This window comes from Gekko japonicus, unplaced genomic scaffold, assembly GCF_001447785.1.
Source record: "Gekko japonicus isolate JY-2015 unplaced genomic scaffold, Gekko_japonicus_V1.1 scaffold1326, whole genome shotgun sequence".
NCBI classification, from domain to species: Eukaryota; Metazoa; Chordata; class Lepidosauria; order Squamata; family Gekkonidae; genus Gekko; species Gekko japonicus.
Window position 1 is genome coordinate 78,562 of NW_015176012.1, and position 22,573 is coordinate 101,134.

Below are 22,573 nucleotides of genomic sequence, written 5' to 3' on the forward strand. Positions count from 1 at the left end.
ACTCTCTTGGCTGTGTCTGATAAAGAAAAATGTAAGTCCAAGAAAGCGGCAAAACATTATTCGGAATCGTCCTCTGAGCCCCCTAAACCAAAAAAATCCAAGTCATCTTTGACTGTTGACACTTCGACACCAAGAGCTGCGACATTGACGGCAGTACCGCTGGTACCTTCAGATTCGACTGCTCCCCAATCCGACATGGCTTGGTCCCGACCGTTGGAAGACCGTCCTGACGACATGCACCAGACTCAGGTTGTTACTACCCCGTCACATTCACCATCAACTTACAGTCAGCCACTGTCTGATCTCCTTGAATCTAATGATCCTCGGGATTGAATTCATCGGGGACCATGAGCAATGCTTCTCCACCATTTTGCCTTTATCGCCCCACTGACATTCTTGAAGCCGTTCGCAGGGCCTTCAATATCAATCTGCATCCCCTCCCCATTATTGCTTGACATCCTTCCATCAACTTCGCTACTCCTCGGATTCGAGGTTGCCGTCTCCGTGGACATACGGGAGCCATTACTACGCTTCTAGGATCTGCTCTCACTCACGTTCTTGGTCTCCTGTATTATACTACCGTCATGACTGTCTAAAAGGTCATCTCAGCCACCATGAGCATCAGAGTGCTGACCCCCCCCCCCGACACAGGTTTCTACTCATACTATATCATTTACCATTGTGGTGGAGATCCAATACATGTCTATTCTTGACCAATACTTGTACCTTGCTGAATAGAAGGTATAATCTTGTTGTGGATTTCTCACTTTCCAGGCATCCACACAGTTGTTTTCTTCTGCTAGATGGTAAAACGTTGGGGGAAGTTCATTTCCTTGTTTCTGTTTTCCAGTGACAGACTTTCTGTTTGCAGTTCTTTCAAAGACTGCATTATAGTCTCCAATGATGCAAAGTTCATCATAGTCCTGTTTTGAGATCAGTTCCTGTAAAATTTTGTAGAATTTCTCCTGTTGTTGATTTGGTGCATAAATATTTATGATAAGAGTCTTTTTGGATTGTCTTTGTATTCAGACCAATAAAATCCATCCATCTTCTGAAGCGTAGACCATTTCTGGATACCAATTATCTTCATCATGGTCCGTGTGCAGTCTCACACTTGGGTTTTGGGCCTGCCCATGAACCTGAGCTTGGAGATCTGTAAGCGCTAGCCTCAAACATTTTTTGCGGGCTTTTTCCTCCGCTCTGGGGAGTAGGCTGCTACTGTGCATGCGTGGAGCTGAGGAGAAAGCTCTGCCCCCACTCAGTTTCTTCTTTTTCGCCGCCTCATTTGGACCTCGTGTTTTCTCATCTTGTTACCTCAGACCAACCTTCACCTCACTCGAGTCCCTGTTTTTGTTCAACTTTGTTACGTCTTCATCTTTGTCTTTGTCTACAAAAAAAGTTTATTCATCAGTGTGTGGACTTTTTCCCTATTCCTCCTTCCCCCCCATCCTGGCCGAGGCTAAGGGGAAAACCACCTTTTAAAAAAGGTGTCATAACTGTGATGCTAAGTTACCGTCAACAGACGGACACTTGCTCTGCCTGTTTTATCTGGGAGAGGGCCATCAGGTTGATTCCTGTGCTCACTGCAGTATTTTCAGCAATCAAGCTGATAAAAATCATGCAGCCCATCTACGAAGCTATCTTTTAGAGACTTCCCTTCATCCCCAGATGTCTCATGCCTCGCCAGCTTGTGCCTCGCCGCCTCCCTTTCAACTGAAGGGAGATTCGGCTCAGTCAGCAGCTACCCCTAAGCTGAAGCATAAGTCCAACAAAAAAGGGAAATCGTCCCTGAAATTGACTGTCTTGGCTGTGTCTGATAAAGAAAAAATTAAGTCCAAGAAAGCGGCAAAACATTCTTCGGAATCGTCCTCTGAGCCCTCTAAACAAAAAAAATCCAAGTCATCTTTGACTGTTGACACTTCGACATCAAGAGCTGCCTCAACATCAACGGCAGTACCGCTGGTACCTTCAGATTCTGCTCTCCAATCCTACATGGCTTGGTCCTCGGGATCGAATTCATCGGGGACCATGAGCAATGCTTCTCCACCATTTTGCCTTTATCGCCCCACTGACATTCTTGAAGCCGTTCGCAGGGCCTTCAATATCAATCTGCATCCCCTCCCCATTATTGCTTGACATCCTTCCATCAACATCGCTACTCCTCGGATTCGAGGTCGCCATCTCCATGGACATATGAGAGCCATTACTACGCTTCTAGGATCTGTTCTCACTCACGTTCTTGGTCTCCTGTGTCATACTACCGTCATGACTGTCTAAAGGGTCATCTCAGCCGCCATGAGCATCAGAGTGCTGACCCCCCCGACACAGGTTTCTACTCATACTGCCCAGGCTACGCCATTGGCAGATCTGGGTGCTCCACCTACACTGGAGCCTGCGTAGGAACAACCTATGGAGCCCCCTCTATACATGCCAGATGACCTCTCCAAGCATGTCGACTCCTCATCGGATTAGTCCAATCACAACTCTGAACCATCGGATTCGGAGCGCGAGGACCCCTTACTGACTCCCCTGGATTTGGACTTGGGACATTCAGGCTCCCTTTCTACTTCGGAGGGTCCCAAAATGTACTTGGAGCTCATAGCCCGTATGTGCCAGGCGCTGAAGATTCAACTAACCAGTGAGGCACCTGAAGTCACTGATCTCGTGCAAAAATTGGTCCAAGTGGATCTTCCTTCAGGGGCCCTATTGCCCATGCTTTCTGTTCACCTGGAATCTTTAAAAGAGGCTTGGGACACCCCTGCTACTATCCCTTGAGCTCCGAGACGCTTCAATACCCTTTATAAAATTCAACCATGCAATGCAAAATTTCTTTTTTCTCACCCACCACCCAACTCTCTTATAGTGCAATCGGCATCTAAGGCCAAGCAAGCCGGACACCCAGCACCACCTGACCGCAAGGGTAGAAAAATCGACACCCTGGCTAGGACATTTTACTCGCTTACCACAAATGTGACGAGCATAATTACCTCTCCTATTTTTCAGCTTACTCATATCATCTGGTGAACCAATTTAGACCGCTGCTTTCGGAACTACCGGATCTGTCACAAAAGGTGACCTCGTCTCTGTTTGAAGAATTGTCCTTGTTGGCATGTCAGCAGATCAATATGGTAAGTCATGCCATCACATGTTCCTCCAGAGCTATGGCCACTTCTATTGACCTTCGTCGCCATGCGTCGCCATGCGTGGCTCTGAACAGCCTCCCTCCAGGCAAAAATTGAAGACCTCCCTTTCAATGGGGAAGGACTATTCCATTCCACCACTGACCAGTACCTCTCCACGGTAGATGACAGCAGGAAGCAGGCCAAGCGCCTTGGCGTCAGCAGTCTCCCCGTTCCACTGATTCTTGGAGACAGAAGAAGCCTTATTCAAGATCTTCCTTTCAGTCTAAAGGCAAGACCCAACAACCCAAATGGCCTGATTCTAACACCAAGAAGTGTCTTTGACTTCACAAAGCTTCCAGACGTTCCCATGCTGTTCACCACCACTCCTTTTTGGGGCACCAGATTTCTTCCTTTTCTCCCCACATGGGAGCATATAACTATGGACTCTTGGGTCCTCACCATAATTCACATGGGATACGCCATAGAATTTCTGCAGTTACCCCATCTGCCTCATTTTTCTACCACTCCTCCAAACTGTTTTCTCAAAACAGATGTCGCAAACCTCCTTTCCAAAGGGACAGTACCCCTGTCTCAACACTGCTTGGGGTTTTACTCCCGCTACTTCCTGGTTCCCAAACGGATGGGAGGGAAGCGTCCCATCATGGATCTCAGAGATCTGAATTGTTTCATCACATACAGGAAATTTCGCATGATTACTTTGCAGTCCATTCTCCCGCTTCTACAAAAAGGCGATTGGTTGGCATCCCTGGATCTCCAGGATGCCTATTTTCACCTGACCATCTGTCCACGCTTCCGCCAGTACCTTGGCTTCACTGTCGGGCCCCAACATTATCAATACAGAGTCCTTCCCTTTGGTCTTTCGACCGCTCCAAAGGTTTTTACAAAGTGTATGGTGGTGGTCACTGCCGCACTGAGACGGCAAGCCATTGTCGTCTTCCCATACATACCAGATTGGCTTCTGGTAGCTCCTTCTCCACAAGACCTTTGTCAAAACATCGCTCAAACCCTCAAATTGCTTGCCACTCTAGGTGTCTCGGTGAACCTTTCCAAATCCCATCTTCAACCAACTCAGACTTTGTCGTTTATCGGGGCCGACATCGACACGGTAAAGCAACACGTTTTCTTACCTCAGGAAAGGGCTGCCACCCTTCAGTCCCTGGGACACAAGTGTCTTTCCTCCCTGAAACAAATGGTGGAGTCTCTTCAGCGTCTCTTGGGAGATATGGCGGTGACAATGTTTGTAGTTCTCTATGCACATCTGCATATGCGCCAGCTACAGCTGTGGTTCCTGTGCCACTTTCAACCTCATGTAGATACACAAAAACTGACTCTCTTGATCCTGACTGCTGTCCTGACATCCTTACGGTGGTGGATCAATTACACCAATCTCTTCCTGGGAATGCCGTTCCAACTTTCGCCTCCCACCAAGCTCCTGACTACGGATGCATCGCGATGGGGTTGGGAAGCCCACTGCGATGACTTAATAGCTCAAGGTGTGTGGTCTGCTTCCAATGGGACCTTGCACATCAATTGCCTTGAACTCATAGCGGTTCATCGGGTGTTAAAGTCTTTCCTGCCCAGTCTGCAGTGCCATCATGTTCAAGTCGTGATGGACAATATCGCCACAGTTTATTACATCAACAAGCAAGGGGACACTGTCTCAATCAATCTGTGCAAGCGTATCCTAGCCCTGTGGAGTTGGTATTCAGTCCACAATATCCACCTGATGACAGTACACGTCCCGGGTGCCTCCAACATACAAGTGGATGCTCTCAGCAGATCTCGCTCCAACGACCACAAATGGTCACTGACCACCGTTTACCTCAATCGGGTTTTCCGTATGTTTGGTCGCCCCAACGTAGATGCTTTCATGACCCATCACAATACAAAGTGCGAGTTTTTCTTCAGTTGCAGTGCTCTAAAGCATGGCTCCGGAGGAGATGCCTTCCTACATGAATGGACAGGGAAGCTATTTTTCATGTTCCCTCTGTTTCCCCTGATTTCACAAACTCTACAAAAAATTGCCATGGATTGCACCTCCTGTATCATAGTAACTCCATGGTGACCTCAGCAACCTTGGTTTGGAACACTTCTTTGACTTTCTCTGCTTTCCATTAGTTCTGGACATTGTCACACAATGCAACGGGAAAGTACTCCACCACAACCCGTCAATTTTCCGCCTGACAGCCTGGAGGATCACTTCACTGATGTTTTCCCCTCGAGTCCAGCACATGCTTCTCAATGCACGTAAGCTGTCTACACGGTGTTTGTACCAGGCTAAATGGGCTCATTTTTCCAACTACCCCACCAGTCATAATCTGGATCCTAAATCTGCACCCCTTTCTTCGATGTTGTCGTACCTCATCTCCCTGTTATTCTTTGTTGAAAGTTCACCTTTCAACTATTTCGGACTTTCATTACCCTATTGAGGGTGTTACTGTTTTTTCTCATTGTACATCTAAGTCTTTTTTGAAAGGAATGTTGTGGCTTCATCCGCCTGTTAAGCCTTTAATTCCTGCATGGAGTCTTTTGTTAGTTCTTTCAAAATTGATGGGGAAGCCCTTTGAACCCTTGGGAACAGTGCCTCTCCACCTCCTATCCTGGAAGACAGCCTTTTTGGTTGCCATTACTTCAGGAAGACGGGCTAGTGACAACTGTGCATTCCAGTCAGACCTTCCCTATATTATATTTCATAAAGAGAAGGTAGTACTTCGACCAGACCCTGTTTTTTTACCCAAAGTGGTCTCTGCCTTCCACCTCTCCCAAGTGACGTCTCTGCCGGGTTTTTGTGCAAACCGCTCAGATGACGGTCAGTGGGCTCTTCACACCTTGGACGTTTGTCGGGCTCTGTCCTTCTACTTAGATAGGACTCGCTCCTTTCACAAGGATCTTCAGTTGTTCATAGCTTATGGAGCCCTGCGTAAGGGATGCAAGATTTCTTCCCAACGTTTTGCAAAGTGGGTGACTTCGGCAATCAAGCTCTGCTATGAACTCACCTATTAACCCCTTCCTGAGGCAGTCCAAGCCCATTCCACAAGAGCTGTGGCTACCTCTTCAGCTTACCTTAATAGTGTACCTTTAGAAGATGTTTGCGCAGCAGCAACGTGGTCAACGCCTTTGTGATACCTTTGTGACGCATTATACACTAGATGTTCATGCTCAGAGAGATGTGTCCTTTGACCACTCAGTTCTCAAATCGATCTTCCATTGAACCATCCGTTGTGGGATTCCAGGTAACTCTGCACAGGCACCATTGTATGCTCGTTTGTCTTACCTGTCCCATACTTGGGTGTTGATCTTCAGTGCTCATTTGACACCAGCACCCTCCTTCCGAAGGATTTAGCTGGTTAATCACCCAAGTGTGGGACTGCCCAGGGACCATGATGAAGATAAACAGGTTGCTTACCTGTAACTGATAATCTTTGAGTGGTCACCTGTGCAGTCACACATACCCATCCAGCCTTCCCCGCTGCTGGCTTTTTCCATCTCCCTTTTTTCTGCATGGCCTTGCTGGTGGCGTCTGGAAGAAACTGAGTGGGGGCAGAGCTTTCTCCTCAGCTCCAGGCATGCGCAGTAGCAGCGTGCTCCCCGGAGAGGAGGAAAAAGCCCACCAAAAATGTCTGAGGCTAGCTCTTACAGATCTCCGAGGTTGGGTTCGTGGGCAGGCCCAAAACCCCAGTGTGTGACTGCACAGGTGACCACTCAAAGATCATCAGTTACAGGTAAGCAATCTGTTTTTCTTTTACATAGGTCACAACGCCTCTTTCCTTCTTTTCCTTATCTGAAGAGATGAAAACTTTCCAAAATTTCTTGACTTGTAAATATTTTTGATCTGTAGCTTTAATGTGGGTTTCTTGGAGCCAAATAATGTCAAAATTCATTTTTTTCAGTTGTTGGAACACCTGTCTTCTTTTTTGGGGTTCATTTAGTTCATTGACGTTTATTGAAATTATCTTTATCTTCCTTCTATCCATCTTGTGGTTGAGTCTGTGATTCCATATCTTGTTTGTCTCTCATTTGTCTCCTTCTGCATAACTGGAACGTTGTGGTCTTTGAAGCTTTTTTTGCTGCTGTTTTCTTAGTTTCAGACAGACAATCTTTATTGGCATGTAAGTTTTCTTAGTTGTAGTTAAGGTTGCTGGAGTTGTTCCTGAAGCACCTTGGGGATCTTGGTCTTCTCCTTCTGTAGTTTCTAAGTTTCCTTCTTTAGTTTGAAGGTCTGCTCTGTGTGTCTTAAGAAAATTATCTGCCTTAAAAATTGAGTTGATTCTGAATCTTTTCCCTTTATAACAAAAATAGGCCTTCTGGAAGGAGCCATCTAGATGAGATCTCGTTTCTCTTCAATGTTGCTGTAAGGTCCAAATATTCTTTCCTTTTTTCTCTGACTCTCCAGGGAATTTCTTTTAAAAGCTTTACTTCTGTATTTTCTATGTATAGTGGAGTTTCATTTGATGCTTTAAGAATTTTATCTCTTAATATTCTCTTACGGAATCTCACGTGTACTTCTCTGGGGCGCTGATTTCTTCTGGCATATGCCGAATTCATCCTGAAGGCAATGTCAATCTCATCCAGGACCTTCTCTGTTTCTTCTGTCTTCATGTATTCCGCCAAAAGATGTGCCATCTTCTTCCTTATATCTTCCTTTTTGTCTTCAGGAATATTTTGGAATCTTAATATAAATGCTGCTTTATCTAATTTCAGTCTCATAAGGTCTTGTTCCATGACAGTTTGCTTAGAGTCCATTGTCAGCAGTTTAGCGTCAGTTTCTTCTACCTTATCTTCCAATTTAGAGGTCCAGCTATCTTCTGATTGTTTTGTAAAAGTTGTTTCTGCAAATCCTCCATTCTGTCTGATAGTTGCTGTGACATGTCTTTCATTGCACCTCTGCAAGTGCCACCTTTATAGTGTCCTGGATCATTGTCTGCAAATCTTTCATTGTGGCCTGTGATAAGCTGGAGGCAACTGACTTGATCACACCTGGTGAGCTAGAGGGTACTTTAGTAGGCCTATTTGTAAATGCCATTTTTACCTATATTGTTTCAAATAATCCTGTGTTTCTCCTTCATTTCCCTCTTGAGAGTTTCAGTGCCTCTTTTGCCAGAAAAAAAGCCTTGGCCATGTCCATTTTCCTGCGTAGTTTTACTGGAGAGCTTCAGAAAAGCACATTCTTTTTTCACAGCTCTCCACCTGTTTGGATAAGCCTGCTCCTGGGCTGCATCTTCCACTATCGTTGTGCTAGCAATCATTTGCAGCCGGATTGGCTTGTCCACACAGCTGTGAATCTCAGCTACAGCACAATATCCAATGATGTGTGGATGAAGCCCTGGACGGTGTCACAATTTACCAGGAAACACTCCCCAATCAACTATTTAATGTATAGTTATAAGCCTCTAACATGTCCTTCAACAGGGTTATTTTACAGTGATGTTTTTCAGGAATTTGGCACATTTACAGTACTCACAGTGTAGTAGGTAGTAGTAGTGTGTGTAGAGTTATTCCACTCCTGCAGCTGTCTACCACCATCTTCATTTTCTCAGCAACACCAGACGTAGGCCTGCTTTGGGCAACTGGTCTCACAAGGCCATCTCATATCCCCCTGAAGCACAGCCTGGACACATGCACACAACCTGCTATTAGGTTACAACTTCACCACCACATAACTCTTCTAATACTGGGATGATTTTCACAAGGCCAAGTAAAACACAAGCTATGGAATAAAACTGAATTTTGGAAAGAGGGCAAATTAACAACAGGAAGGAAGGAAGCATTGTATAGTCGGATCTGCTTAGATCTCAGAAGCTGGTCAGAGTTGGTGCTTGGATGAGAGAACACCAAGGAAGACTCTGTAGAGGAAGAAGAAGAAGATTGAATTTATACCCCGCCCTTCACTACCAGAAAGAGTCTCAGAGCGGCTGACCAAGAGAGATCTTCGATTCGTAGTAGATAACTCAATGAAAATATCGAGACAGTGTGTGACTGCAATAAAAAAGGCCAATGCTATGCTGGGGATTATTAGGAAGGGAACTGAAAATAAATCAGCCAGTATCATAATGCCCCTGTATAAATCGATGGTGCAACCTCATTTGGAGTACTGTGTACAGTTCTGGTCACCACACCTCAAAAAGGATATTATAGCACTGGAAAAAGTGCAGAAAAGGGCAACTAGAATGATAAAAGGGTTGGAACACTTTCCCGATAAAGGAAGGTTAAAGAGCATGGGGCTCTTTAGCTTGGAGACACGACGGCTGACATGATCAAGGTTTATAAGATTATGCACGGGATAGAGCAGGTCGAGAAAGAGGTACTTTTCTCCCTTTCTCACAATACAAGAACTCGTGAGCACTCCATGAAATTGCTGAGCGGTCGGGTTAGAACAGATAAAAGGAAGTACTTCTTCACCCAAAGAGTGATTAACACATGGAATTCACTGCCACAGGAGGTGGTGGCAGCTACAAGCATGGATGGCTTCAAGAGGGAACTGGATAAACATATGGAGCAGAGGTTCATCAGTGGCTATTAGCCACGAGGTATAGATAGGAACTCTCACTTTGGGGCAAGTGATGCATTATATTCTTGGTGCTTGGAGGGGCAACAGTGGGAGGGCTCCTATTGTCCTGGCCCCACTGCTGGACCTCCTGATGGCACCTGGTATTTTTGGCCACTGTTTGAGAGTGTTGGACTGGATGGGCCATTGGCCTGATCCAACACTGGCTTCTCTCACGATCTGGAGAGACGTTCACCAACTGGGTTGAAGAGTGAATGCTCAGCGCAGTGGTCAGAAGAGACCTGGCGGGAGACCCAGGCTCTGCCCCGTAGGCATGCGTGGTGGGAGCTTGTGTGCGCCTCAGGGAAGGAGCATGGGAAGAATGACTTTAGGCTCGTTAAGTTACTGATGGGGTCAGGCACAGGCGCCCTTTATCCCAGAGGTGTGAATGCACAGAGACCATGAAGAAGATCTGAGGAAGTTCTGCTTTGAATCACTTTCCAGCTTCACCTGCTTGGTTTTTATTTGACAGCTGGCTGCTAACAAAGATACTAGAAGCAGCCCAGCAAAACGTGGCAACCTCATCTTGAACTATGTGCCAACTGTTGCTTCTTAGACAACATATTCACTCAGGTATTCCACTGGCCATTCCACTCTATGGAAGTTTTGCTTTCTGAACAGTGAAAACCATTTGCATATATCTGCAATATAAACTTGTATTGATTGTATGGAAAAAGGAACAAATTACATTGCTCCATGGAAAACCCAGAAGGAACTGCTTGCCTTTATTCTGTGGGCTTCTTTCCCTCCTGCCTTTATTCTGCTCCTTAGGTGCCTTGATGTTTCAAAGCTGATTTCTCTGTTTGAACAAAATGATAACTCTTCCACAGCAACTAGTTGTGATGTCACGTGTCAGGAACTGTGACTTCAGCCAAGGTCTGAAAAGAACTTTGTATCATCCGCAAATTTAGCCACTTCACTGCTTACTCCCATCTCCCATCTCCCATCTCCATCTCCCATCTCCTTGACTTCTGAAGCACTCTGTGCGGAGCCGCCCTGGAGATGTTCAGAAGCTACAGTTGGTACAGAATGCTGAGCCAGAACACTGACCGGTCTGGGTCACGGGGACTGTAGAAGTCTAGTCTACCTGCCTGCCTTCCAGTCAACTTCCAGGCCCAATTCAAGGTGTTAAAGCCTTATATGGCTCGGGACTAACATGCTTTAAGACCCACTGTGATGGCCCTAGGTTCTGGGGGTTATTTGTGACAGAAAATTCTCCCCCTTTTAGTGTGCATAAAAATAAAAGAATGCGACCTAGGCTTTGTTACAATGGTCATGGCGTGTGCAGTGACGTAGTGTGTATAGTTTGATTAAGGCGCAGGAGACAGGAGGTCAAAAGAAGAACCTGATTATTTCCTTGGTAGCATTTAACTCTGGTGTTTAAAACAGCTGTTGGTTGAATGGCACTGTAGCAACCTAGCTTCACAGCATTCCACTGAGGTAAATGTTTTCTTTCTCAGAGAAAAACTGCTAACAGAGGTGCTTCTAGGCAAGTGAACAAAATCCCTTCAGAGGTTAGAGCCACCTTCAGCTCGGACAATGTTTTTAGTGAAACCTCATAAGACAGAACCAACGTTGAGAATTGATCAAATCAGCCATAGCAATACTTCTCCTGGAAGAGAACTGCCAGCAGTTAAGATCACTTTTCTCTTTTAATTTGTTTGCTATCCCTGGCCCAAACCTCCAGACCTCCTGTATCCCCTCCACAGTCAGACCCTTTTCTCTCCCTGAAGAGCAACTGTCTTATTTATGTACTTATTTATAACATAAGAAGAGGAGCCCTCCTGGGTCAAATCAGCCCAGCATTCTGTCTCACACAGTCGCCAACCAGTTACTATGGATGACCAACAACGGGACAAAGAGGTGCAGAGGCCTTCCCCTGATGCTGCCTCCTGGCACTGGCATTCAGAAGTGGACTTCCTCTGAATGTGGAGGTTCCCCTCAGTCACTCTGGCTAGTAGCCACTGACATTTATATCCTTGTGGTTCAAGACGGATAGCTTCCAGTCCCTCCTCCCTACTCAGCAATCTAAGGTTCTCTCTGGTAACAGGGGATTGGTACATCACTCAAAGAAAGGCAGGACAGTCACCCATCTGTCACAGTTGCCTACTGCCACGTGAACCTACCTGATCGCTGCAGTTGTCCTCAGGGCCTGTCTTTGGTTGTCTTTGCCGCCAGAGGCTAAAGGGCAGCAACCCAAGAAAGGGTTTGCTGGTCATCGCACCAAAATTATGGCATCTCCTTCTCAGGGAGATTTGCTTGCCCCCCCCCCCCTCAATCATTGTCTTCAGCCAGCTGGTGAAGACTTATGGGTTTCACCTGGCATCCGCTCACTGACCCTCCCTCCTGTTTATGTCTATGCATTTTTGTTTAATGGTTGTTTTAATGGTTTCCTCCCTGGGGAACTCTGAGTTGGGTGGAAAGGTGACATAAAAATGTTTAAAGTAAATACATTTAAGCCATCTGGAGAGAATCTCTTGATGAGTTCCAATTCAGCAATTTAGTATTGACATTTCCCTGCCCCAGTATATCCAAGATTGAAATGTTCTGTCACTGGGATTTCTGAATGTTACAGTCTTCGATTTTGCAAGCATGTCTGTCCAGCATGCAGAGCAGAAGGGCCATGACTGCAGATGTCACAGTGGAGGCCGAGCAGGTGGGTGAGCCCAAGATGCTGCACCTGACGTTATTAGGCCATGTACTATGTGGGGACAAAGTTGGCTGCATCTAGCTGTGTTGTAGCATAAGCAGCCGGACCCCTCCTCCTCAAAGTTCAGAGCATCTCGGAGCCAGCACTACAAGGCAAGCCGAGGCACTGCTCAAACATGGATTCCAGTTGCATAGAGCTGCATGGGAAAATAAGAGCCATATCCCTGGATAGGGTGTCAGGAGGAGGTCCCCAGAGAACCCTCAGCCGCTGTTTTCTCTGCCACTTCACGCTGCACAGCCTTTCTCCAACCCCTTCTGCCGGAGGAAGACACCACACCTTGTTCAGGGCATGTTTATTTGGAACCAAGCCCTACTTTCTTCATGGGTGTTTACTCATGAGTAAATCTGTATAGGACTGCAGCCTTGACTGCTCACTTTGATTAAGCAGTTGCTTGCAAATAAACGGCATGGGAAAAGGAGACCACGGAGAGATTTTAAGGAAACAGACACCACTCAAAGGGGGGCCTCTTCCGGGGCTTTATTGCATAGGGTGTTGCTAGGAACACAGGCGGAGAATATGGCTGAAGCAGCTCTATGTGGGTCCTTTTGTCAAGGTCTCACTTGTTCATAATACAAAATCACACAGTTTTCATTTTTAAATATACAATATAAGAAAAGGGGCACAATTTACACTGGTATCTATTTAAAAACATGAGGAGAAATATCTTGATGCTTCCTCAGAGCACCTCACCCCCCTTCCACCCGGATTCCAGGCTCTGTCTGTAGAGCCCTCTTGTTCCACAGCACTGCTCTCGCCAGATGTGATGGAGCTGCTCACTTCAGGCCTTCGAGGACCTCCTCACAGCCTGGCTCTGAGCCACTGGGTTTGACCACACGGACCGGGGATGGCAACAGCCAAGAAGCGGACGACTTTCATGCCCACGTCAAGCACTGTGGACACAGCATACGGCTGCACTGGATCAGACATTACTGTGTCTATGTGACCAAGTCCATGAGAACATGTACAAGGGAGGATCTAACAGCACCTGAACCAGCCCACTGCTTTGTTAGGCCTTGATGTGCCAGGGGGACGAAGGGAAATTACACAGCGGTGGGAGCTCGAGTTTCAAGGCAACAGCTCCAGCGACTGGAAGGTCCTAACCAGGCCATAGCTAGAAGAAAGTATTCTGCACAGTCATTTCACACACACACACACACACCATCTTCAATGATCAGTGGATGAACCAATTAAGTCCCCTCTTCAAAGAAATGCATTCCCCCCTCCCCGGGCCCTGACCCCTCAAGCAGGGGTATCACAGGTTAAGTGCTGGAAGCTTGGGGATAAATGCTTCCGGTTGGAAGGAAAGAAAGAACAAGGGTGGCTCTCTTTCCTGATCAATATATGCTTCGTAATTAACTGTGCCTCAAATACACTCTCGGTAAGGTTGACCCGGACACAATGCACACTGCCATACGCCTCCTCTGAGAATGGTTAGTCACGTTTACAGTGACTTGAGACCAAACTGGGCATTTGCGCTCACTCTTCCAAAAAGCTGAATCTGCTCCATTTCCCTTTCTTACACAAAATTCAGGGTGCATCTGGTCCACAAAACTTTTACAAAGTGCAAACATTTACAGACCAGACACTCCCCTTTGGCTCAGTTCAATCTCAGTCCACTGCCTAGTCCAGAGCAATATCCAGTGGAACTCTAGGTGGCCCGTGGCCAACCCTATGAATGGGTCACACGCTAGTTATGTATCACAACTAAGGAGTTCGTGCAGCAGACTGTCCTTTGTTAACAAGGTTGACATCAGAACCTATGAGCTGCCTTTTATTAGTTCAGATCAGGAATGAACCGTTACCAGCTGAGATCAGTCCCCAGGTTGTCCTCATCAAAGCCAGGGAAACTGATGTCAAGCAGGATTTTGCTCAAACTCTCATTCATGGTATCCAGGAACAGGCCATCTTGGAGTGAACAGTTTTCAGGGAGGACAGAAGCTTGAACTTGTGGAGGTGACTCATTGCTGGATGCAGGAGAGCTTATCAGTGGTCCCGAGACCATATCATTGGCTTCTGTATTTAGAAGCAGTGGCTGAGGAGAATCAAACATGGATGGTCTCGGGGAAGTGCTAAGGTCTAAATCCTCCTGGAGGGACAGTGACGGTACTGGAGGGCTCCTCCTGGGGCTAAAACCCTGGGTACTAGTTTCCTTGAGGAAGGGCACCAGTCTCCAAGGATCAGTAAGTGTCAGGGAAGAGGAGGTGGGCATTTTACAAGGAGTGGAAGAAGCTGGCAGCTTGCAAAACACCTCCTTAATTGGAGTTTCAAAGCGGCCACACACACCCTGAGAGCAATTAAGCTGGGACACATTTCCCGGAGGGTGTTCAAAGGGAGAACTGTGCTCCAGTGTGAGGGACTCTGAACCATGGCTGGATGGTAGGAGGAGGACTGGCTCTTCCGGGCAAGGCAGAGCCAAGAGCTGCTTCCTCCTAGATGTGCCGGTCTCGTGCAAGGCATGCCTCTCTGTGCCAGGCGTCTCCTGGAATGGCGGCTTGAGGGCTGCGAGCTGCTTCTTCTGCTCTTCAGGCGCCGGGAGCAGCAGGCTTAGCTCTTCATCACCCTGCAGTGGCGGCTCTTCCACGGGCAGCGCTGTTTGGAAAGGAGGGGCCCCTCCTTCAGAAAGGTGAAAGCCCCTTTCCTTTTCTATAGACAGGACTGCAGGGAACAATTCTCTGTTGATCTGACAGGCATCCTCCTTTGTGGTCTGGTGGGAAGCAGACGGAGATGATTCTTCCCCACAATAAACCTCCCCTTTTATGGAGATTTCAGGCAAGGTTAGGTTTGGCTTCACACTAGTTGGCAACACCTACAAATGAAAGTAGAAAGGAACAGGATACGTGATAGCAGGGGTGGAAACTAGTCAGAGGGTCAAAAATACTGATTTTACTGACCAAAGTTCCAAAAAACCCTGAATTTACTGAACAATTTAATGTCAGCCTACCAATAAGCTAGCGTTTTAAATGTAAAACTAGGACTTCATTAAAAATTATCATTATCTGGCCTCTACCATCCCCATAGCCATCCCCATAGTTAGATGTGACCCAGATAAAAGGATCGCACACCTTTTTACTGATTTTTTTTTATGAATAGAGGACAATGTTTTCATTATTGTACAAAATTTGAGGCAAAAAAGATTCTCTTTTAAAAATAATCACATAATGCAGATAATAAAACAGCAAAAACGTATTAAAAACCAAACATAAAGTAGTAATTCTGACAACAAAACATAATTACTGTAAGGTGAGACTTGCCTTTGGTTTTACTTTATCTTTGGTTTTTTGATGAAAAAAGAACTGGCCAGCATCCTGCCATCTCTGGTGGAGGTCGTGTCGGGCTGGGCGTTGGAACACCCTAGGCTGCTAGTCCTGAGTGATTTCAACATCCATGCCGACAATGCGGCCTCCTCCCAGGTGGTGGACCTGGCATCGTCCATGGCGGCGCTGGGACTCTCCCAATATGTAACGGCCCCCACTAATCAGGCCGGTCACACGCTTGATTTGATCTTCGCGGCGGGGGTTACAGTGGACAGGATTACTGCTATGGCAGTTCCATGCCCTGAGGGCCCGAGTGAACTTGTCACCCCAACCCTGTTTGGGAGGCGAGCTGATTTTGGCTCACCCACGGAGCCTAATGGACCCATTGCTGCTTCAGATGGCTCTCTGGGATCCATTGCCCCCTGGCGGCTTGTTAGATGAGCTAGTCGAGGACTGGCATAGCCGACTCTCAGCGCCATTGACGAGATCGCTCCCAGATGCCCTCTGCACCCTCGCTCAAGGCTGGCTCCTTGGTATACCCAGGAGCTGAGACTAATGAAGCGAAGGCTCATAGCGGTGCACTTATAGGACGTTTATGAGATCCTACGAGATGGTACTCAAAGCCACTGAGAGTACTATGCGGCCATGACTGCATCTGCGAGCTCATGCCCAGCCCAATTATTTAGAATAATTTGGTCTATGCCTGTTCTGCCACAAGGCAGACCAAATGTTAGGGAACTGGACACTGGCTGTGAGGCCTCTGTGAGCTACTTTGCAGATAAAAGTCCACCATGTCCTCCCCACCACAGTTGAGACAGTGAACTCGAGGCTCCATGCACGTCCTAGTCAGGTTATGGATTATTTCAGTCCACTCAGCCTGGAGGAAGTTGACAAACTGCTCTTAATGGTATGCCCTACCATGTGCTGCCTTGACCTGTGCCCATCATGGCTAATTAAAGCTGGCCATGATGGGTTTTGAGATGCCCTAAGGGAGATTATCAACAAGTCCCTCTCGGAGGGACAGTTCTCTAGGCCACTCAAGGAAGCTGTGGTTCGTCCCCTCCTGAAATTCTCTGGATCTAGCTGAATTGGCTAATTACCGGCCAGTCTCCCATCTGCCCTATTTGGGCAAAATAATTGAGAGGGCTGTGGCAATTCAGCTACAGAGGTTTTTCCTTGAATGCAAGGACTTGGCAACAGTGATCCATGCGATGGTCACCTTGAGATTGGACTACTGTAATGCTCTCTACATGGGAGTGAACGAGTTCACGTGGGCTCTCCAAGCGCAGTACGAAGACCCTAACACCAGTGAGCACACATGTGCCTATCTGCGTACTTTCAAACAAGGCAAGAAGACTCAAGGGCAAGAATGGTGCGACCTCATTTGGAATACAGTGTGCAATTCTGGTCACCACACCTTAAAAAGGATATTATAGCTTTGGAAAAAGTGCAGAAAAGGGAAACTCGAATAATTAAAGGGTTGGAACACTTTCCCTATGAGGCGCTTAAGGCTCTTTAGCTTGGAGAAATGACGACTGAGGGGTGACATGATTGAGGTTTATAAGATTATGCATGGGAAAGAGCAGGTAGAGAAAGAGGTACTTTTCTCCCTTTCTCACAATACAAGAACTCGTGGGCACTCCATGAAATTGCTGAGCGGTCGGATTAGAATGGATAAAAGGAAGTACTTCTTCACCCAAAGAGTGATTAACACTTGGAATTCACTGCCATAGGAAGTGGTGGCGGCTACAAGCATGGACGGCTTCAAGAGGGAATTAGATAAGCATATGGAGCAGAGGTCCATCAGTGGCTATTAGCCACAAGGTATAGATAGGGACTCTGGGGCAAGTGATGCTGTCATCTTGGTGCTTGGGGGGCTCAACAGTGGGAGGGCTTCTAATGTCCTGGCCCCACTGGTGGACCTCCTGATGGCCCCTGGTATTTCTGGCCACTGTGTGATACAGAGTGTTGATTTTGTCTCCGGCCTCTTGGACTCTGATCAAAAGGAGTTGGAAAAGGAGGGGGAGGTGGAGGAAAGGGCTAACGGCTGCTGGTACTGTGGGCACAAACTATTTGTTCCATCTGCATTGCAGGGGGAAGTCATGTCGGTGGTGCATGGCAGTCAGCTGGCGGGGCACTTGGGCTTTGTGAAATCTTTACATTTATTGCAAACGCCAGTTCTGGTTGCCCGGGATGAGGAAGGATCTCTCCCTGTTTGTCCAGTCATGCCAGACGTGCATCATGTGTAAACCACGTTCTGGGAGGCCACCTGGACTGTTGCAGCCTCTGCCCACCCCCGGCCGACCATGGGAGGTGCTCTACATGGACTTCATCACTGATTTACCTCCCAGCCGGGGGAAGATGGTTATATGGGTGATAGTGGATCTTTTTACCAAGCAAGCCCATTTTGTCCCATTTAAGTCCATGCCTACAGCTTGCCTTCTGGCCAAAGCATTCCTCCAACAGGTGTTCAGGCTGCATACTTTACCCCACAAGATAATCTCTGACCGCGGGTCGCAATTTGTTTCTAAGTTCTGGAGGGAACTCATGGACTTGCTGGGGTGGAGCGGGGGCTGGGTTGTTCCATCTGCATTGCAGGGGGAAGTCATGTCGGTGGTGCATGGCAGTCAGCTGGCGGGGCACTTGGGCTTTGTGAAATCTTTACATTTATTGCAAACGCCAGTTCTGGTTGCCCGGGATGAGGAAGGATCTCTCCCTGTTTGTCCAGTCATGCCAGACGTGCATCATGTGTAAACCACCTGGACTGTTGCAGCCTCTGCCCACCCCCGGCCGACCATGGGAGGTGCTCTACATGGACTTCATCACTGATTTACCTCCCAGCCGGGGGAAGATGGTTATATGGGTGATAGTGGATCTTTTTACCAAGCAAGCCCATTTTGTCCCATTTAAGTCCATGCCTACAGCTTGCCTTCTGGCCAAAGCATTCCTCCAACAGGTGTTCAGGCTGCATACTTTACCCCACAAGATAATCTCTGACCGCGGGTCGCAATTTGTTTCTAAGTTCTGGAGGGAACTCATGGACTTGCTGGGGTGGAGCGGGGGCTGGGTAGCGTTTACCACCCGGAGACTGATGGCCAGACTGAACAGGTCAATCAAGCCCTGGAGCAGTACCTCTGATGCTTCACAAACTATCAACAGGATGACTGGGAGGGGCTCCTCCCTTTTGCTGAGTTTTGTTACAATAATATGTGTCACTCATCCACGGGAGTCTCCCCGTTCATGGCTCTCTATGGCTATGAGGCTCCGCCTCTCCCCTTCCTGACTGACTCTCCCCTGCCTGAGGGGGATGTGGGGGACTGGTGTCAGCATTTGCGTGACGCATGGCTGGTCCTGTGCAAGACTTTGGATAGGGCTAAGGACGCATATAAAGCGAAAGCTGACAAGAAACGTTCTGAGGGCTGGGACATCCAGCCAGGGGAATTGGTCTATGTTTCCACTAGAAACAAGAGGGGTCTTCACCCTATGCGTAAACTGGGGTGGAAGTTTATTGGTCCTTTTCAGGTGGTGCGTAAAATCAATGATGTGACTGTTGAGCTTGATTTGCCTAAACATTTAAAGTTTCTGCATCCCGTTTTCCATTTTAGCCTCCTAAAACGGGATCCCGGGCCAAATGTTTGGAGGCCCCAACGGGCACAGCCTGGTGGTGCAAGGCGAACTGCATTTTGAAGTGGCTGATATCTTGGACTTTGAGCTTAAGCGAAATAAGTTGTACTATTTGGTGGAATGGGCTGACCTTGGGCCACAACATCGCGAGTGGGTGGAGGTGGGTCACATCAAGGCCCCTCGTCTACTGCACAGATTCCACCGTCGTTTCCCAGATAAACTGAGTGGGGGGAGCCTTTCGGAGGGCAGGATGTCAGTTAGCACTGCCATTCTCCGGAATGTGTGGGGAGAATCCACCTTGCCTCTGCCTGTTACACTAACAAAGTCTACTGTCTGGGTTTTATCTGCTTTTGCTTTCCTGACCTTGGGATGCACCAGCTGGTGCCGACTCGCTGGGAACAAACAGCTTCTACTTTTGCCCACTCTCTTTTCCCCCCCGAGCACGGACTTTGCTTATTGGCTTTCACTTGTAAGGAGGGTGCTTTGAATCTAGTATAATTGAGGGTGCACTGATGCTTCGGGCCGTTCCTGACACAAGAAGTACACGTGTCATAGTTATGAAATACCAATAAACAGAATTCTTCTTATGAAGCGCTGTGTGGTGTGACCTGACTATCAAACCCTGACACAGGGCCTTCTCAGTGGAGGCTCCATACTGGTGGAATGAGCTCCCAGAAGAGATCGGCCCCTTGGTTCTGCAGGGCCTGCAAGATGGAGCTCTTCCACCAGGCCCTCGACTAAGGAGCCACACCAAATAACTGAGAAGTGACAGTGCCCTGGTCCTTGGCTTACCACCAATAGCCTGTGCTGTTCCCTAAATATAGAGACCAAGACGAGCCAAACCACCAATATAGATCATCTGATTACAACACTAGCATTGGTTCCGCCTTCTGTAAGCATTGTTATAAGTACCTGATCACTTACTAGCACTTTATGATAATGCAGAGCTTTATTTGTTTTAAGATTGTATATAATGTTACCTATATGTTTAATCTCTTTGTAAGCCACCCTGAGCCCGCTCCAGCAGGGAGGGTGGGGTATGAATTGAATAAATCTCCCTTATAAATAAAAGCCGAATGGTGGTGGCACTTCTTTAGAACATTCCACACGCTCCAAAATCAGTTCGCTCTCTGATCTGTCATTCAGGGGTCTCCCTATCCACTGGCTGCTTTGCCTGAGTCCTGCCTCCAACATTCTAAACATTTTGCTGTTCCTTCCCCCCCATAGCCAGTCAGAACACAGAGGTTATTTGCATATGCAGCCTCATTGGCCTTTGCCTCGGAACACAGAGGTTGTTTACATATGTGACTTGATTGGCTTTTGCCTCTAACATTCTAAACAGTTCGCTTTTCTGAGGTAAAATGTGTCCAATCTCCAGGTGAGGGCTGGAGATCACTCAAAATTACAACTGTTCTTTAGGTAGCAGAGATTGGTTCCTCTGGAGAAAATGGTGGACTCAGTGTCATTATTCCAGCAAATTGACATTGAGTGTCCAAGGCCGGGGCACCTGCCCAGAGCCTCTTTCTAGAGGTTATTGTATTTATTTCCACAATGGGCCTTTTTCCTAGTAAATAAATAAAGTTATTCACGAACTCTTTCATTTCTCAACAGTTTTCTGCACTGTATCCACAAGCATTTTTCCCCCTTGTCCTCTTCTTCCATTGCTTTCTCAACTCCTTCTAGCATGAGCTGTGCCATGTTGAAGCCCACAATATCCATCACCTCTACTTTCATTGTCTCATGTTTTAAGAGGTTAATTATGTTTCTATACTTTGTGGAAGATTTCATCAAATCACTTTTACTCTTAGGAACAAAGTCCTTAAAGTACTTCATAACTAAACTGAAAACAATCTGTCTTCTCACTTGGAAGTCTTCATGTTTCCCCCAAAATGCAGTAATGAAACTGGAAAAACACAAACTGCATTCACAAAAATCACAGAAATACTGACTTTACTGACCAATTTTTTTAAAAAACTGACAAATTACTGACCAAGATGAAAAAACTGACTTTTACTGATTTTACTGACCATTTCCGACCCCTATGATAGCTGCAAACAAGGAACTGGTACCGAAATCACAGGTTTGGTGGTGTGAAAGGTTAAGGACATCATTACATTAAAATTACTTAATTTCATTTTAAACACAAGCATAACCGAGCCTCCACAACAAATATGCTTGCCAGTGTGACACTGATAAGGAGGAATCTCTTTCTGCTATCCTGCATTTCTGGATGAGGACAAAGGAACGGACGGACCCTTGTAAGGCTTTAGGTTGTGCCTACTTCCCAGAAGCACTTGATTTCTACATGTTAACAGGGACTCTGAATGAGAAGGCCTAGAATGTGAGTGAGCAAAGCAGGCCTCTGCTAAAGGCTTGTCTTTGGTTTAAAAGAGGCCTTGTTTTTCAGTGTGCAAATGACCATTTTACCCAGTTGCAAATTCTTCTGCACTGGCATCCCAAAGGACATTTTGCAAAACAGATTTCTTGGCAGGACGACTGGAGTCTTGAATTAGGACAAGGGGGTTTACTGTAAACAAGCTTGTTTGTGTGGCAAAGGACAGTCCATTAGATTTAATACAAAAAAAGGGGGCTTAGGAGCTTGGAGACCCCCTGATTTACATTGCTGATCTAGTCTTAAATAGGGAAGTACCTGGACATCCTGACTAGAAAAGTACTTTGAATGAGAAACACCTAGAGACTTCATTGGAAAGTACATCGGAGCTGGATTATGGGAACTATGCCAACAGAAAGATTTCACAGACCGACAGAATCAGGAAGGCGAGACTCTCTCTCTCTCTCTGTCTCTCTCTCTCTCTCCCCTCAAGCTTCACATTAGGATTGGTAAAACTATGTCACTATTATGCTGTCACGCTGCTATTATGTCTTTGCTTCCCACTTATCTTAAATAATGGCTAAATTGGAATACTGGTATGAGGATATGAATGAGAGAAATGTGTACAATGTATCTTTCTTGAACCTTTGGAGGTGGTCATAAACAAGTCCTTTGTTAAAAATTATGTCAAATAAATTTTATAAACTTGCAAGTGTGTCTGGTCTTCTCCTTTCCTGGATGCAATGTCCTCTCTAAAGCAAAAATAAAAAGATCTCCCTCGTAGCCAAGGGGTTACCTTGAGAACCAGGTCAACACCCTCCTTCCATGAACAGAAGATTTTTCTCACTTGCTGTGAATCTTCCTTTCTTGGTGGTTCAGGAATGGGGCAGTCCTTTACTTCTGGGAGTGTAGCTCCTCCTCTTCAAGGGCAGGGTCGCTATCTTTGTGATTCCTAAAAGGCAAGGG

The 22,573-nt window shown here is 46.8% G+C and overlaps 1 protein-coding gene across 1 annotated transcript in view; it reads right to left on the reverse strand.

The window, feature by feature from the left end:
* Nucleotides 1-13,978: 13,978 nt before the first annotated feature.
* Nucleotides 13,979-22,573, reverse strand: part of FOXM1 (forkhead box M1) — a 44,997-nt gene continuing 36,402 nt past the window's right edge. Inside the window, exon 7 of the mRNA XM_015426538.1 lies at nucleotides 13,979-15,203. Within this exon, the coding sequence (XP_015282024.1) occupies nucleotides 14,196-15,203 (1,008 nt within the window). The 3' untranslated portion in view covers nucleotides 13,979-14,195. The remainder of the gene's footprint in view (nucleotides 15,204-22,573) is intronic.